The sequence below is a fragment of the Desmodus rotundus genome, chromosome 3 (genome assembly GCF_022682495.2).
Source record: "Desmodus rotundus isolate HL8 chromosome 3, HLdesRot8A.1, whole genome shotgun sequence".
In the NCBI taxonomy this organism is placed as follows: Eukaryota; Metazoa; Chordata; class Mammalia; order Chiroptera; family Phyllostomidae; genus Desmodus; species Desmodus rotundus.
Window position 1 is genome coordinate 55,640,290 of NC_071389.1, and position 17,719 is coordinate 55,658,008.

Below are 17,719 nucleotides of genomic sequence, written 5' to 3' on the forward strand. Positions count from 1 at the left end.
TTGTGTAAAAGGATATGAGAATAGGACATGGTTGATCTATTACCCATGAAGATGTCCTGTTTTTTGTGATGGATGTTGGCATTCCTCCGATCATACTCCTCTAGATTAAGGGTCATTGAGATGTCCTTTGAAAACTTGTGTTGGCATAGTTTTGGCATCGAGTGCAATCGACTTCTTGAACAGGACCCTCACCCATCCCATCTGACCAAGTCTACTCTTCTTGTTAGAAAATGTCGTTTACATTCCAGACATCTTTCAGGAACTCATTCATGTTACCTTCCCTAATCAAAGAATTCCATTTCAGCTCCTTATAGCCCTTAACCTGTACAACTCATTTGATACTGCCTGATTATAGTCTTTAATATTCATGCGCTAGGGATATCAATGCCCTAGTAAGAATGCACCTACAGAACAAGCTTTTTTAATATGATCTTAAGGAGATTCATTTCCTGTAAACATTTTTTAACCGGGCTTTTCAGGGACTGGCAACAATTGTACTTCTAGAAACTGTTGGTAACTTTCCTCCCAATTAGCATGAGGAATTCTTATCATTAGCATGTACTTTTTTAGCCTATTTATGGCACACATAGTAAGGTTTACCCACTGGGTACCTGTGTGTGTCTGATGCTCTAGGATTTTCCAACATCAAATAAAAACCTGATTACAGGAACACTATCCAACTTATTCTAATTCCTTCTACATGCACTGGAACTGAGGTCCAGTACCTCAAACTGATGTAAAACATTAAGATTTTTATTATTATAGGCAACTATTTTACCGCTTGTTTCAAAATTTAGTTGGATATGGTGCCCTGAAGCAATCCCTCATTCTGTGGTATAGAAATGGTGATACCTCCAGATATAAGTAGTTTTGAAACTGTCAAGTATGACTAACATACTTTAGAAACCATGAATTACCTACAGTAGTCTACTACAACACTAAGGCCATCGGTGATCTCACTAAATTGATTTTATAGACTAACACTATTTGATAGTTGAAACCCTGCTCTTACTCTCAATTTTATTGTTCCCAACTCTTACCCCTAAATAGATGACTCAACCACTTAACTGTGATTTCCTCAAGTTCATCATTGCCTCTCAAATTACTCTCCCATTTGTTCTACCTGCACTCTTCTCTGCCATTTGATCATCAATACATTTATTAGATGGAATTCATCTGACACACAGTATCTAAATAAGGTGACAAAGAAAATCACAAGTGGGTCCTGGCTGGTGTGGCTCAGTGGATTGAGCATTGGTGTGCAAACTAAAGGATTGCGGGTTCAATTCCCAATCTAGGGCACATGCCTAGGTTGTGGTTCAGGTTCCTGGGAGGGAGGGGGGGGTGCAGAGGCAACCACACACTGATGTTTCTCTCCCATCCCCTAACAAATAGAATCTTAAAAAAAGGAAAAGGAAATCATAAAGTGGGAAGTTAAGGGAGTACTTTGTTACAGTATGTAGTATTCTCACCCTTTTTCGTTATTCAGTAGTCAAGTACTGATGCTTAGGGAAATAAAGATACTAGGACTTCACTGATACTGTATGATCTCTACAATGGGAGAAAAGGATTCTAATAGTTAAAGAGAATGTTTCACAAATAAAACTTTCATCTTTCCCAAACTTAGGGATAGTAAAAATCTGTAATGTGGCACAAATGCATACAACACACATTATTTTATGCCTATAAATGGCAACTTCAGAACTCTCAACACTTTAGTTCTTGGTGGTTTGGGGAAAACAAGTTTCTTTTTCTTGGCCCACTTTTGCAAAGGAAGAAGATGTTGATGTCAAGCCTGCAAAAAGAAGTGAGGCTCCATTTACTCATAAAGTGAATATGAAAGCTAGATTTGAACAAATGGCTAAAGCAAGAGAAGAAGAAGAACAAAGAAGAATTGAAGAACAAAAGTTACTACGTATGCAGTTTGAACAAAAGGAAATTGATGCAGCACTACAGAAGGTACCAGGCAAACATATACTTTATTTTTCAAAAATGCTCTTAAAAACCATACTCATATGAGGGGTAAAAATAACCCATTTTCCATCCTGGTTGGTGAAGCTCAACAGATTGGGAACAGCCCTGCAAACCAGGGGGGTCGCTGGTTCAATTCCAGATTGGGACACATGCCTGAGTTATGGGCCAAATCAGGTTCCCAGTGGGGGGCGCGCAAGAGGCAACCACACATTAATGTTTCTTTCTCTTCCTTTTCCCCCTCTTTAAAAAAGAAAACCCATTTTAATGTCACTGAAATGTTTTGTAAACATTTCATACTGTATTTTTACCGTACCTTTCCTATGTTTAGATATGTTTACATAGTCAAATACCACTGTTACAACTGCCTACAGTATTCAGTATAGTAACAAGTTATCACAAGTTTGAAGCTTAGAAGCAATAGGCTGTACTATCTAGGTTTGTGTAAGTGAACTCTTAAGATATTTACACAATGATAATGATGCATTTCTCAAAACATACCCTGATGTGAAGTGGGTCACAATCGTACTTACATGCTCTTTTACACTGGGGAAAAAGAAACACATTTACCTTCAAGATTGTCACTACACCACTGTCCTGAGATGCTATACTATAAATGATAACTTGAATGCATTTACTTTAATGCAGAAAAGAGAAGAGGAGGAAGAAGATGAGGGTAGCATCATGAATGGCTCCACTAATGAAGATGAAGAGCAGACCAGATCAGGAGCTCCGTGGTTCAAGAAGCCACTAAAAAACACATCAGTTGTAGATAGTGAGCCTGTTAGATTTACGGTTAAAGTAACAGGAGAACCCAAACCAGAAATTACTTGGTGGTTTGAAGGAGAAATGTTGCAGGATGGAGAAGACTATCAATATATTGAAAGAGGAGAAACTTACTGCCTTTATTTACCAGAAACTTTCCCAGAAGATGAAGGAGAGTATATGTGTAAAGCAGTCAACAATAAAGGCTCTGCAGCTAGTACCTGTATTCTTACAATTGAAAGTAAGAATTAATCACTTTTAATCTAATACTTACGTTCTATTTAAATTTTTTTCTTTAAAAAGAATCCCTTTTCTTTTTTTTTAGCTGATGACTGCTAGCTTCCTTTCCCTCTGCCTGGACCTCTGTCTCTCTCTCCGACTTTCTTACTACATACATCTTTTATGTGGCGGGGCCAAAAAAGGAAACCAGTTGACTTCTTACTCCTTTTCATAACAATCTTCAAAACACAAGCTCATCTAAAGAATACTTTTTCCTTTCCAAATGAGCACCAGATTCATAGTCATATTATGCAGAAGTTAATGTGTATTTAACTAGGAAAGTTGGAAATGTACTTAAATATTGTATCAGAACCTATTATAAAAGCTGTGCATTTCCCATAAGTTCACAGCAATATATTTTAAAATATCATAAATAACACATTATTTTGCATGAAAGAATGCCATTTATGAGCTATCTACACCTAAAATTAATCTGAAATAGCTGAGACAATGAATTGGAACCTATCAATTTGGGAGTTTTCCCATCATTTTGGTTGTTGTAGTTTCAGAGTGTTTCTGAAGCAGATGTATGAGGGGGATGGGGTATATATATATCATTCATGGAGAAAAACACAAAAATTGAATTTTTTTAAGAAACAAATGCCAGAGAAAACTGGAGGAAAACCACTGCCAATACAGTTCTGAGTGTTGAAAATAATATTAAAAGTACTTTTCAAATGTGTGTAACATATATTCAAGCTTATAAAACAAATTTATGTTGTGACCTTGCCTGAACAAGTTATAGTTCAATGAGAAAGTTTTGTTAGTCATACAGGAGAAAATAATTTCAACGTAACTGAAGGTTTCAAGATCTAAGAGGATAAGATTGGGGGGGGGGCACAATCTTTAATTCTGGCCGTTAAATGAGTTTGTAAATAATTAGCTACCATGTTCTATTATCAAGTTGTTTTATATTTTAATTTTCTGGAAGACAATTTTATTTTACAATGTAAACCCATAATAAAGTAACTTCTATATTTAAAAAAGTCTCAGTATTTCAGAAAAAAGGCAAAACACTCCCTTATAATTTAATCCATGTACATTTATTTTTTTTATTGAGTAAACCATAATACAAAATTACAGCAATCATGTGTCCTTTTACATACAATGTCATTAAAGCAAACTCTAAACCACAGTTTTGTAAAGTATTCAATTTACCTCAAGTCCAAGCTGCATCTCCCTAAGACACTGTTCCCATCACAGTAGCCATTTTAAGCCAATCTTCTTTTTACACACGGGTAGTTTCTGTAGAGAACACTTTTCTCAGGACGAAAATGCATTGAGCATGCATAAGAAAAAATATATATATGCGCAAATACATTTAAGAGTTTCTATAGGGGTATCAATGAAGAAAATAAAACCCTGGGATTTATTTGCTTCCTAGAAGCACCACTTAAAAAAATCCTCAGAAGTTTCTACTGTGGCAATAAAACTCAAATGACTAAACAAAAATAAGGTTATTTTCAGAGTCAAAATTAAGTAGGTATTGTTAAAATACATTTTAAAATGAGGCATAATTTTCAGAAATTAAAAATACATCCTCACTGATTAGCAATTGCTACACCCCTATTCTAGACATAGATAACTTTGCAGATAGAACTGATTCTTCTGGCAGAGTATTCACACAAATGAAATGTCATCCCTTCTGCATATATTCCTATTTCCCTCTTAAGGAACTCTGCTACTCCTATCCAAACCCACCCATACGAATTAACTACCAAGGTATTTGTCTAAGGATATATTTTACAATGTTTATAAACAACTGATATTAAATAACTAGTTTTAGTATTAAAACCATTTTCATTAAAAATAAAAGCACACCTCTCATTTGTAAAAGAAACATCAAATGTAAGAAATCTAAGCACCATCACACTAAGGAATCTATAAAAAAAACACATTGTCAAGTTTTTAAGTGCTAAGTAAAATAAATCAGTTCAATTTCAATCTAAACTAAACATTGTTTCTACCACTCCTAACATCCATTGCATTCAAACCAACTGGCTCACCTTTTCTGCTTTCCATTTATTTTAGGGTTAAGATTTAGCGCCATTAAAAAAATGCTTGCAGTATCAGTGAAGGCTTATGGTAATGATAAAAAATTCTCGTAAGACAGGAACAATGCCCCAATATCTATTAGCATTCATCTATATATTCTTTTGTAAAAATGCAACTACAGCTAACCCCAACTTGACAAGTTCTTAGAAGTTCAAAGAGCTCCTCTATATTATCAATCTTAACATACCTATCATTGACTATCAAAACACATACACACACACACACAAATGTGGTGCAATAACTACGTAACTTATGAAACTTAACAGTTCATGGAACATTTAAGAGCAAGTGAATAGCACTTTAAAATGAAGTGATCAAAAGCAGGTACATCACACCCTATATCATATTATGTATGGGAATACATTTCATATTTCTCAATTATGATTCGCCAATTTTACCTTCTACATTGAGCCCTTCTATGGTCCATGCTCATCGGCTCACCAATGGCATACACTCAAAGGATTCCTCTTTATGGGTAACTATCTCAGGACCTGATTTTATGAGCTATGATTTGGTGCTTGCAGCATCTTCAGCACTGTGTGTGAAAATGAAGGCAGTATTTTTGAATATTTTTCTTTGTTGTAGAGATAAGCAGGAGTTTTAAAAGGATCAGCACATTTTAGAAACTGAATAAACAAAACTGATATGATGCTGCTTTAAAACATTCATCTTAACTCAAAATATGTACCAGTTAAAAATCATCTATAAGAACACACAAACATTTTAAAACTGGCAAAAAGAAAAAAACAAAAAAAAAGAAAGAAATTCAGCGTCAGTTATTAAAGTATTATATAAATCAGAAAAATATTGGTTGCTATAGAGATTATGAAAGGTTATTTGCTATACAGTTAACATTTCACTGATGCACATGCCTTTTATCAAAACATACTGCCAGTATTCTTTATAATTTTTCTTTTCAGTGTATATAAAAGTTATAAAACCCGAATTGTCTAAAAAGGAGTCACAATAAAACTCTCACCCATAATGTCCTTACTGAATGAATTGCTACAGTTTAAGAATAAGAAAGAAACAAAGACTCCATTGGCTTTGGAGGGAGAAGAAAATGTCCTGTCAATCTTAAACAGACTGTGAAGGCTGTTGAAGTTTCTGACCAACTGACTTCCTAAATCTTAACATCTATGTAATTTTCCTTTCTCAATTTTAACAATTCTACTATATTTGGAAAAAGATTACAAAAAGTTTGGATGTAATTCAATTACAGCAGCAATCTACTCATCATTCCTTTCATTTTAATAAAAAAAAATTAAAATAAAATAAAAAAACATTACCCAGAAATGTAAACAGTTGTTTGAACAACTTACAGACTTTCCACTGAAATAGTAGCATAAATAACAAAATACATTTTGGGGAAGCAGTAGCAGATTGCTTTTGAATACACAACCACAAAAACCTCACAGGGACAACATTAATGTACTGAAATATTTATTTATATATGTCCTTAGGTTGTGCTTACCTGTTGCTTTTTGCAGCAGAACCTAAGGTGGAAGGTCTGGGAAGGCACTGTGAAGCATAAATAATTGCACTGTTTGCAATTAATAAAGATTTTAAACCTTAAATGAATCAAAATCAACAGCCTCCAATTTGTGAGTTATGATACTGAATCCAACTGAACTATTTCTTCAGTTTAATTAATAAATGTACCAGTTTCCTAAAAGGTCATCTATAAAACAGTATCATGCAAAATACTGAAATCGTTCATGTCAATACCCTACTCTTACAGATAACAGATAACTCCTTAACTATTAAGCTTCAAACTAAAACTACATATCCGTATCTACATAAGGGTAAGGGAAGTCACTCTAAGTTCTATAAACAATCAAAAACATTTCAAAATATCCACAATGAACTGTACTGCTAATTTTCTACTCTAGGTAATCTCAGCATTAATCTTGCACATCTTCCTTTATAGTATATTCAAAACAACAAATGGTGCTCCCCACCAATGAAAGAACTAATATATATTTATGAAATGGTGTTATAACTGCTACATTGCTTTATATAACTGCAAACTGAAAACCACTTCTGTCTGATACATTTCAACTCTTTCATTATTAATATATAAAATAGGCATATTTTACACTTGAAAAACAATATATTTAAGGAGCACCAATGAGTAATATTATTCAACTTTTTTAAGATCAATTTTCTTTAGCTATAGCTAAAGCATATAAAAAATACTTACCCATTAAGCTCACTTTAAAAAAAAATACAGACCTATGTATTATTCTATGTTAAATTAAGCAGCAGTTATGGTTTTCCAAGATATCAGCACTGTATTCCAACATAATATTCACACAAAGTATGGCATTTACATTATGTGGAACATTGACAAAAAGATACTGTTGCAGTTCATCAATTTGTCATTCTGATGTACTTACAGTGCAATGCTCCTTGAAGGAACACAATCAAGGATGATACACAGCACAGTCCTCCTCACCCCTACAGAGCTAGTTCTATACTGGCTGGATCAAACCTGCACTTCAACAGACAATGGCAAGACAGACTGTATTTGCATGTAGTCTAATATATTAATATGCAAAGAGCCAACAAATATGCAGAGTAAAACAATGGATTTCAACAAAATATCAGAACTTCAGCATGAGTGTTAGAGTAATAAAATGATTTCAAATACATAAAAAAATTAAGTTGATTCAATGACTGGACTTGTGCATTTACAAAACAAAGCTTATCTATACTGCAAAAAGAAAAATAAATAAAAGAAAAAAGCCCGAACATTTCCATACGCCAATAATACTTCAATGGCAGATGCATTGTAGCTATTATACTTTTTGCATACTATTCACTTTTCTACCCTAAATTTAGGAAGAAACACACTAATATTGTACACATTGAAAGAGTTGCTTTACATGAAAAACTATTCTTATTAAACTACTCATATTCACTATCTGAAAACTGTTTAAAATTCGTTATGCTGAAACAGTCTTGGAAATCAAGTAATTATCAAATTAAGAACAGAAAGGTTAACTGTTATAGCAGCTGTACAGGTCTGAAACAGTGGTCATGTATAAAAGGAAATTTCACTGTTAATGCAATGGAAGTATGCCAAAAGATCATTGTACACACATGCAGTTTTTAATCAAACACAAGGAAAAAATGAAGATATCAGGATTACTTGTGCTGAAACAGCCAAATATAATAAATGGAAAAGAGTCTCCAATCTATTTCTATACTGCAAGGGGGAAAAAACATGCCAGTGTTTAAAAATTCAATTAATAGTTCATGGGGAAAGCTTATATATTTGTGTATATGTATCTTATCATTGCTAAGAAATTATGAATCCTTTAAATACCCACATATCCAACTTACCGACACAGGAGGTTTCATATCATTTATTGTAAAGCACAAAACAGGCATTTTAAAAGTGAAAGTATACATTGAAAAAGTACATTTATATCACAAAGCATTGACCACATAATAGTTGCAAATACATTTGCTGGAATGTGTACATCTACACTAAATACTAAAAACAAACCAATTTTCATTTCTACACAGAAATATTAACCTCCTATCAGTAGTGATAGATATTTTTGTACATTTTCAAAAAAAAAAAAAAACCACTATTTTAAACCAAAAACAAAATTAAGATCTTCATCAAGTCGTCTGCATCCATATATTTAACAAAGGTATTTTTCCCCCACACAATGAAGCAAATACTGTATTGTCCACTTCTTATTATTGGCCCTGTGCAGAAGAGATACATAAGAAATACACAAAAAGTTAAAGAAAATCCTTTAAATGGAGCTAACTCAGGAGTGAATCCTTTAAGAAAGAAAAACTGGTTAATATAAATGGTGGTGGCTTCTTGCATGATTTGCAAATCCCTGGGGGAAAAAAATTTATTTTATAAATGAAAGACATTATAGAAATATTCAGCACTCAGATGCCAGAAAGTATTATTAAAAAAACAAAACAAAAACCCAAACAGTACACAACAGTCTTTCATTTAGTTATACTTTGCCATATAAAAATTAAAAAGGCAAACCTAATCCCAAACAGACAAAGCAAACATGCAGATAACATGACTGGAGTTTTTAACATATCAGCAAATTTATTATACCTGAGGTGCTGGAGGATGCTGTGGCATTCCCTGGGGACTTGTCTGGGCATAGTAGGCTGCTTGCTGTCTATAGTACTCAGCCCAGGCTGCACTATAATCTGGCTGACCGCCTGGTGGAGCACCAGTAGGAGCAGGAACTGCTTGACCTTTGAGAAAACATAATACTTTGTTGCTGTAACCACAACTAAAAGCCCAAAAGAATCTCATTTCTAATAAAGACAATACCTTGCTTCTTGTAATATTCCTCCCAAGCCTTTGAATAATTCTGTGTCTGCCCTTGTTGACCTAAAAAAAACCCCTTCAATTTTAATACAAAATTATATCCACTGTAAGTACAGCTTACAAAGACAAAAGCAGAGGATCAGAATGGCTTTTGTTGTTAAGTATTCACCAGTGTCAGAAAACTACTCTGTAATTTAAAAAAATTTAGAATGTTATTTTTTTTTTGCCTTATCACTATTAAAAACAACAAAAAATTACCTACACAGTTTTAACTAAGACAGGTAAAAATGTAGGCCTAATGTAACTATTAATATTCTAAATCTGAATCTGAAAAGTACTTCATGTAAGCAGTCTATGGTTCCCAGGCAGTGACTGGTGGACCGGTGTGCACAATTTTTTTGGTCTCTTATACATTTGGATATGCTACAGTACAGGTTTTATATAAAATGTAAATCCTCAATGGAGAAAAAAATATTTTTGAGACACCAAAAAATCCACTTAAAAGTTAGAAAAGACCATTATTTTAACATCTGGACAAGATTTTTTTCCTGATTAGTAACCTATAAACTATGTATATAAAGACTAACCTTTAAGAACTGTTTAATAAAGTCTTTAAGTTTTTAATATAATATGTTTAAATTACAATACAATTTTATTAAAAATAATCTGATGAAGGACATCAAGAACAATTACCAAAGAGGTCCTAGTTTGAAATAAAAAGTTGAGGAGAAAGAAAACATGTTTTCCTATTTAGCTCCTTTATTTGAAGAGAATTTTTTTTAGTTTGAAATTCACATGGCTGTATAGAGCTGCAGCTAAACAAAAAATACTGAAGCAGAGACATAAAGAAAGCTGCTTTTATGTTTGCTGAATGTTTCTACTGAGGCAACCGGAGACAGTTGTGCACCACAGGGGCAACATACAGCACATGTGATGGTGGTGTACTGTACAACCTGGGTAAGTACACTCTTATGATGTTCATACAATGGGATCGCCTAAGGATAAATTTCTCAGCAAGTATCCCTGTTGTTAAGTGATGCATGAGGGTAGTTTTAAGTAGTCTATTACCATTACAAAACTGAAAACTAGCCAAATAAAAGCAACTGAGTGCATGTAAGTTAAGACTTATGACTATCTTTAAAAGACAGACTTATGACTATCGTTAAAAATGCATGAAACCCCCCCTCTATGGGCTACAACACATAGAAATCCTATATAATATAAACAAAAATCTCAATTTCTGTTTTCCATATTTCCTTACCAAAAGGATGTGAGTTTTAACATTTTGCTCTTATTAGAAAAAACACTATTCAAGCAAATTTGAAACAGGTTTTCAATATTTACACAACTGCCCAATATGTGCGTACCAACAGTAATAAAAACACACAAGATCTCTTACAAAACGCACATTTGAAAACCTGCTGACTTGAGGTTAAACCTGGTGAAGGAAGCAACAATTTCCACTTCAGGTTTAAAGCAACTAAACGTCATTATTAAGAGATACTCATTTTATAGGCAAAATACCAATATAAGATAGTCGAAACAGGGAGGCACATCAAGAAAATACATCAAACACAAATGTTCCCTAAAAAAAAAACCCCCTCCAAATGCAAACATCCACGTGAAAAATAAACATGTGGTAGGTTGTCAAACATTCCAATTAAGTTATCTGAAGAAAAACTCCTTGCATTCCTTCAATCTGAAGGGTACATGTGATTCATTTTGTCCTGCTGAAAGTAGGAAAAGAACTCTTCCTATCTAACCTACTTATTTTTTTTTTAAAGATTGTATTTACTTTACTTTTAGACAGAGGGGAAGATTGGGAGAAAGAGAGGGAGAAAGAAACATCAATATGTAGTTGCTTCTCACATGCCCCCTACTGGGGACCTGGCCTGCAAACCCAGGCATGTGCCCTGACTGGGAATCAACTGAATCAGCAGGCAACCCTGTGGTTCGCAGGCCGGCACTCAATCCACTGATTTACACCAGCCAGGGCCTCTAATCTGCTTATGATTTGGCTGTCCCCCAGTCTCTTGCACCTCTCCGTCCTTTTTTGGACATGTCCTTAACTCGCAACCCCTTTATTCTTTTCCTCAGTTCAAAAAATATTTTGATGCCAGGTTGTGCAGTTTATCACTTAACATTCACATACAGCTTCGCAATATATAAAGTTTTATTTTAACCTAATTTCATTTGAACAGGTAAGACTTGCTGTATAGTTCATATCTAACATTCTATTATAGCCCAAGAGGCAGCCTTGCTTGAATAGATTTTCACTCACTTACCTTTAGACCAGCATCATTCCCACAACCACTCTCTCCACTATTAAGCTTAAGACACCACATACTAAAGGTTAAAGTCCACCATATCAGTGCTTATCATTGTAAGGGCCTTTCTCAAGTCAAACTTTTTTCCAAAATGCCTTCACTTACCATCTTCCAAATAGGAATTGATTGTGTCTACTTTGAAAACCTGTTTGTTCTCTTTAGAGTGTTATTTAAATAGTTTCCTTCATTCTAGCTTCAAAAATATCTACCCTAATCCCTCGAATGCTGCCACTGCTTAAGGAAAGGGACTTAAAATTCCCTTAACTCTCTAGAACCTCATTAAGGATTTCTCTCCTGAATTCTCTTAAGAGCTAATCCTCTTAACTCTTAAAATTAAAAATTGTTTCAGAAAACAAAAATAATTAAAAAACAACCTGCATGTTTCAACAGAGGTTTATTTACTAAGAAGCAAACAATGACAAATTCACAGTGTTAGCATGGATTTTCTGTTCTTGACAAGAAAAAGCTGAGATTAGGCTTCACAGCTGGAAGCGCTGCCTCAGCTGGTGAAAAGAGCACTGAACTGGGAATCAGGATGTGCAGGTTCCCAGGAAATCCTAGCTCTGGCACTGGAAGAGTAAAACTTAGCTTCTCCAAATAAAGGAATTAGATTTGGAGATAATTATCTTTGTCTCCCTGATATTTTATTACTCCTTTCTTCAATAGGAAAAAAAAAATCAATTGACTTTGTATCTCTCATTAAAAACCCGACAACCTAACATTATTTCCTTTAAGGTAACAGAGAAATCACTCCATTAGTCCACTTTTATTCATAAAATTAACAGTCTGAAATAAGCTGGGTCAAAGAAACATTAAATTAATGAATAAGATGTAGCATGACTTTCCTGAAGTCATTCTAACAATAAAAATTATTTTTCTTTCTTTAAAATCAGCTGTGTAAAAAATCCTTTTTACCAGGTATACGTACTTTTATACAAAGATTAATATAATCACCCTTTTGGAAATATTTTTGTGGAAAATGACATTTTTTGATAAAGAAAACATTAAAATTTATGTTGAGAGTAACAAGTGGACCCGTATTTTAAAAAAAATTCTATTATCTGTATACTTTCTTTCTACACCAGTGAAGGATGGGCAAGTTTATCTGTTAGCTTTCATTTATGAACACTGGCTATGGTGTAAGTTGTGTTATTTGTAAATGACTAAAAGCATACGCATCTGAAAAACAAAACAAAAAACCCTCCACTTGTCTGGAAATAAAATACCAGGTTCCAAATGGCCCCCGAAAAAGGCAAATTTTGGAGATAGACTTGGGACATAGATCCTCTTAGGGGTCAAAGTCTGGTTCCACCTCTTAGTTGTGACCACTGTTTCTCAGTCTGTGCAGGTTAAGTGTCAGTGAAGAACAGTTCTTTTCATCCACAGCAATCTATATTAATATACTTGTAAAATACTTGATTAACAACTATACCCTCCATTAGAATATAATAACCAGAAGGGCAGGGTTCCTAGCTGTTATTCCTGCAACCACATTCTAAGCATCTATCACTATGTCCTCTACATTCACTGAAAGAAAATGGTCTTTCTAGGTTACTGATTGTCCTATTTCATATATGCAAATGTTATTTAAGTAAGTTCCTGTCACTGCAGGTTACTTCTTATCTACTTATTTTGGAAGAAAAATCAATAGTCTTCCCCTCATCTACAACCAACCATGGTCAGAAATATTAAATGGAAAATTCCAGAAATAAACAATTTATGTTTCAAGTTGCACACTGTTCTGGGTAGTGTGGTGAAATCTGGAGCCATCCCACTCCTCCCCAGAATGTCCCTTTGTCCAGCATATCCACACTGCCTATGCTCCCTGCTCCTTAGTCACTTAGTAGCCGTTTTGGTTATGACATCAATTGTCAACAGTATTGTAAGCAACTGTATTCAAGTAACCCTTATTTTACTTATATTTGTCATAATTTTTCTATTTTGTAATTATTGTTGTTAATCTCTTATGGTGCCTAAGTATAAATTAATTTTATCACAAATACATATATATAGGAGTAAATAATATATATATGGTTCAGTAGTATCTCTGGTTTCACGCATCCACTGAGGGCCTTGGAATGTAGCGTATCCCCTGTGGATAAGAGGATACTAGTATAATACCACAACCAATTTTCTCTGCAATTCTAGAATTTAACCTGTGCCATTTGGCTACTATCATATATATAACTGACTTTGACAGAAACGTTGGTAATATTCCATATCGTATGTGCCAGTAGGGAAATTTTGATTTTCAGTTAGTAAGTGGGTTAACAAATGGATTTAGAAATAAAAATGTTTCCTTGTTATGAATCACAAATTTAACGATTATCATTCATAATGACCTTGTAATGTCTGAAAGTTCAGTGATTCTGGAATGCATTCTTACTCAACTATTCTTTTAAGATTTTTTTAAAAAGGTTTTATTTATTTATTTTTAGAGAGAGGGGAAGGGAGGAAGAAAAAGAGGGAGAGAAATATCAATGTGCAAGAGATACATCGACTGGTTGCCTCTCACACGCCCCCAACTGGAGACCTGGCCTGCAACCCAGGCATGTACCCTGACTGGGAATCAAACCAGTGACCTCTTGGTTCCCAGGCTGGCACTCCATCCACTGAGCCACACCAGCCAGGGCAGGATTAATCTCTAAAGATTTTAAAATTAATCAATTAAAGTCCAAAGTAATAAAAACATGACACAAACATGCTTTTATTGAAATCTTCAACCTTCCAGAGTAATATTTACTAAATGTTTCAACTTAATTAAATGTAATAAAAAAGAAATGTAGAACATACCCATTTTCTTGTAGTACTCTTCCCAGGCCTTGGTATAATCAACCGGTCCAGCTGGAGCTGGATTCTGTTGATCTCCTTGTTCAACAGGGGGCAAAAAAAGGGGGGGGGGGGGGGGAGAGAAATGATCAACATTTTAAAAGACATTTTTGACCTTTTCCTTCTGTTCCTTGAGTGGAAGAGTTGGTAGTGGCCTGCTGTAGGGAGGGAGGGAGGAAGGGGAAGGGCTGCATGAGTGGTACCCCTGCTCGTGTACACTGAGGTATAGAGATGGTTGACAGAGAAGATGACCTATGTATTTGAAAGAGTAGTCACACTGAACATGTAAGTAGATTCACTTGTCAAATAAGAAACCACACCAAGGATACCAGGTCCTTCACCATTTATAAACATGAAAAGGGGAAAAGGTAGAAAGAAACTTGAAGAGCAAGAATGTAATTGCAGGCAATATGAATATACAGTGTAAAATACATATACATACATGCGTATTTGTGTTATGTTTACGTAGGTAAGCATATATATTAATTGCATAGCTATGTATGCTGAAAGGAGCTAGAAGCAATGACACTTCACTAACAATGAACATGCTGAATTTTGTTTCTAGATACCGTCATCTATCTACTAAAAGGAATCAGGGCTCCTTGGAAAAGTGGCTGATTCTAGGGCTGGAGACCAGAGAGCACAAAATGAGCATCTTATGCAAGAAAGTGCTTAAAGAATGACCAGGATGTCAAAAGGATACAGGAGCCATCTTAAAGGTACCCCTGACTGGCCAAATCTAGGACAATTTGATAATTAAATGCAACCCACTGAGTAAGAATCTGTACTGACGGAAGTAGGAAGGAAAAAAAAAACCTCTTCCTCATAGTAAAATATCAAGTAATAATGTAAAATAAATGAGGGAAAAAGAAATTACCATTGTAATTGTAGCTGAACTAAGCAGGTGTTATTCAATGAAGGTGAAGGCCAATGGGTACAAGTACAATAGATACAGAATAGTGGTCTACTCTCAATATAACTCTCCAACAAAAAAAATTAATTTCAAAAAGAAATAGGGTGAATTTTGCAGTACAGAAACCTAGCAGACACCAATATGACCAAGTTATCATAGTTACCATCTCGAGGGATGGAACAGGTCAACAGTCCATGACCGTGATGTAACACACTAAGCAGCACACACCATAATTTGAGGTATTTCTGCCATACCATAAATAGGATCTTGTGAGCATGACCTCATCCTCATGACAAAAGGTTCAAGGGACCCAGACTGCTTATCATCCCACCAAACAAAATGTCCACACTCTTTCAAACAGGGAAAAGACAAGATTATTCCTGACTGGTGAGACTGAATAGACTTGACAGCTAATAAAAATATGTTACCAGATGGGATCCTGGATCAGAATAAAAATTGTTGGGACAAATGGTGAAATTTGAATTAAGGACTGTGCACTGAGACAGTAATAACTTACCAGTGTTGATTAACTGATGTGGAGGGTTGATGGTTATGGGTTTTTAGAGTAACACAGAGAGATGTATTTAAGTGATATAGAAAGGTGTATTGCTCTGACGAAAACTAATGACAATTGACATGGTCACATGATAGAAAGCGTTATACAGAAAATGGAGGTGTCAGTCGTGGATAAAACAGTAATAACTAGGTTATTTGGGTATTCTTGTTCTCTAATATATCTTACAACTTTTATGCAAGTTTGAGATTATTTCAAAGTAGCTTATTTTTAAAAAGAAAGTCTGCTTACTGAAGCTATAACTATTAGGAATCTTTAAGTATCGTACATGCACTTTATATATCATTCCAAACACAAGTTTTCATGTTTATATATAAAAAATAAATTGTTCATAGTTACCATAGTTACCTTGTCCATTGGTTTGGGTTGTAGTTGGTGCACCAGCAGGAGCTGCAGGTGGTGGCTGTGCTTGCTGTTGGTAATAGTGAGCATAATATGCAGCCCAAGCGGCTGAATTTGGATCAGTTCCTGCCTTAGCTAGAATGAACAAAGTTCAAAGTTTGTATCTAAAGTCCATTATCTATCTATCTATCTATCTATCCATCCATCCACCCACCCACCCACCCACTACCCATCCATCCATCCTATCTCCCTCCCCTCTCACCCACACTCTGGTAAATATATAGACCCTAACATTAACAGACATAAAAAATAGTAAATGGAAACTTTTAAGTTCTATTTTCATTGTTAACCTTAGCTTTTATAGAAAACTGAGGTTCAGAGATTAAGTGGCATTCCTAGGTCCTAGTGGCAGAAATGGGATAGGAATAAAAATCTTTTGGTTCCAAATGTCTCAAAACATCCTGTGTGTGTTTTTTTTCTTAACCAGTTTTGCCTCAAGCACGGCAACAGTTCTCTGGCAAATGACTAAACGAAGAGATTTCTAGGGTCTAACCTGTATAAGGAAGAAACAGTTATTACAGAACTATGAACTCTGTCCTGTCTTATTTTCAATAAAAAGACAACTTAAAAATCTTTGAAAAAGAAAGAGATTAGCCATATTTCATCTCGTATTTCATAATGATTATCCTAAACACAAACCTGATGTCATATCCCTACTTTAAATTCTTCATTTATTCCCTAGAATCTTTAGGATTATCAAAGCTCTTAAGTACAACATATCATTTAGTATCTTTAATGATCTGGACCGCCTGGATTATCCTTTCTATTCCATATTCCAGCCTCATCTTCCCTCCTTGTCATTTTTCTAACACATGTTCTGGCCACAATAAACTGCTTGTACTTTTCAGAAGTTACCATGCTCCTATCTGGGCCTTTGAGCATGTTATGCTTCCTCTGTACTTGACTCACCTTCACAAAAATCAACTAAGGCATTAACAGTTTAAGACCTCTCAGTCAGAAAAAAAAAAATCCTCTTCTTGATTCTATCCTTCATATTTGGAATATCATTATGGTATTATAGGTCTATCTTTATTAATTTACACCCTCAAGAAAAATATATTTCCTTAGCCAGAATTAACATCTATAACGTAATGTGTTTACTGCCTTTGTCCCAAATGGGCTGCAATTCTCAACTGCTTAATAAAAGTGAATAAAGTTTGAGGGGAAAAAAAAGGAGCAAGGATTTTAGAGTGATATAATTCTAATGTGATACAATTCTAAGACATTACACACCACTCTCCGAACCTTTCAAGTAGAAATGTATTGCTTTTCTATGTTGGATA

The 17,719-nt window shown here is 34.6% G+C and overlaps 2 protein-coding genes across 21 annotated transcripts in view; one reads left to right on the top strand and one right to left on the bottom strand.

The window, feature by feature from the left end:
- NEXN (nexilin F-actin binding protein) overlaps positions 1 to 16,367 on the top strand; it is a 58,479-nt gene extending 42,112 nt beyond the window's left edge. For 4 of the 7 annotated variants that reach the window (XM_053919892.2, XM_053919895.2, XM_053919894.2 and 1 more), the window contains 3 exons: positions 1,774 to 1,959; positions 2,620 to 2,977; positions 3,062 to 3,368. In XM_053919892.2, coding sequence (XP_053775867.1) covers positions 1,774 to 1,959; positions 2,620 to 2,977; positions 3,062 to 3,075 — 558 coding nt within the window. In that variant the 3' untranslated portion in view covers positions 3,076 to 3,368. Of the gene's footprint in view, positions 1 to 1,773; positions 1,960 to 2,619; positions 3,369 to 15,112 lie in introns of those variants that run through there. The other 3 variants (XM_053919893.2, XM_053919896.2, XM_053919898.2) reach the window with 2 other exon arrangements.
- Positions 4,047 to 17,719, bottom strand: part of FUBP1 (far upstream element binding protein 1) — a 33,493-nt gene continuing 19,820 nt past the window's right edge. For 4 of the 14 annotated variants that reach the window (XM_045199552.2, XM_053919890.1, XM_053919887.1 and 1 more), the window contains 5 exons: positions 16,383 to 16,511; positions 14,512 to 14,586; positions 9,170 to 9,315; positions 6,545 to 6,591; positions 4,047 to 5,605 (listed from right to left, as the gene is read on the bottom strand). In XM_045199552.2, the coding sequence (XP_045055487.1) occupies positions 5,575 to 5,605; positions 6,545 to 6,591; positions 9,170 to 9,315; positions 14,512 to 14,586; positions 16,383 to 16,511 (428 nt within the window). In that variant the 3' untranslated portion in view covers positions 4,047 to 5,574. Of the gene's footprint in view, positions 8,794 to 9,169; positions 9,316 to 14,511; positions 14,587 to 16,373; positions 16,512 to 17,719 lie in introns of all 14 variants that reach the window. The other 10 variants (XM_053919889.1, XM_053919888.1, XM_053919885.1 and 7 more) reach the window with 6 other exon arrangements.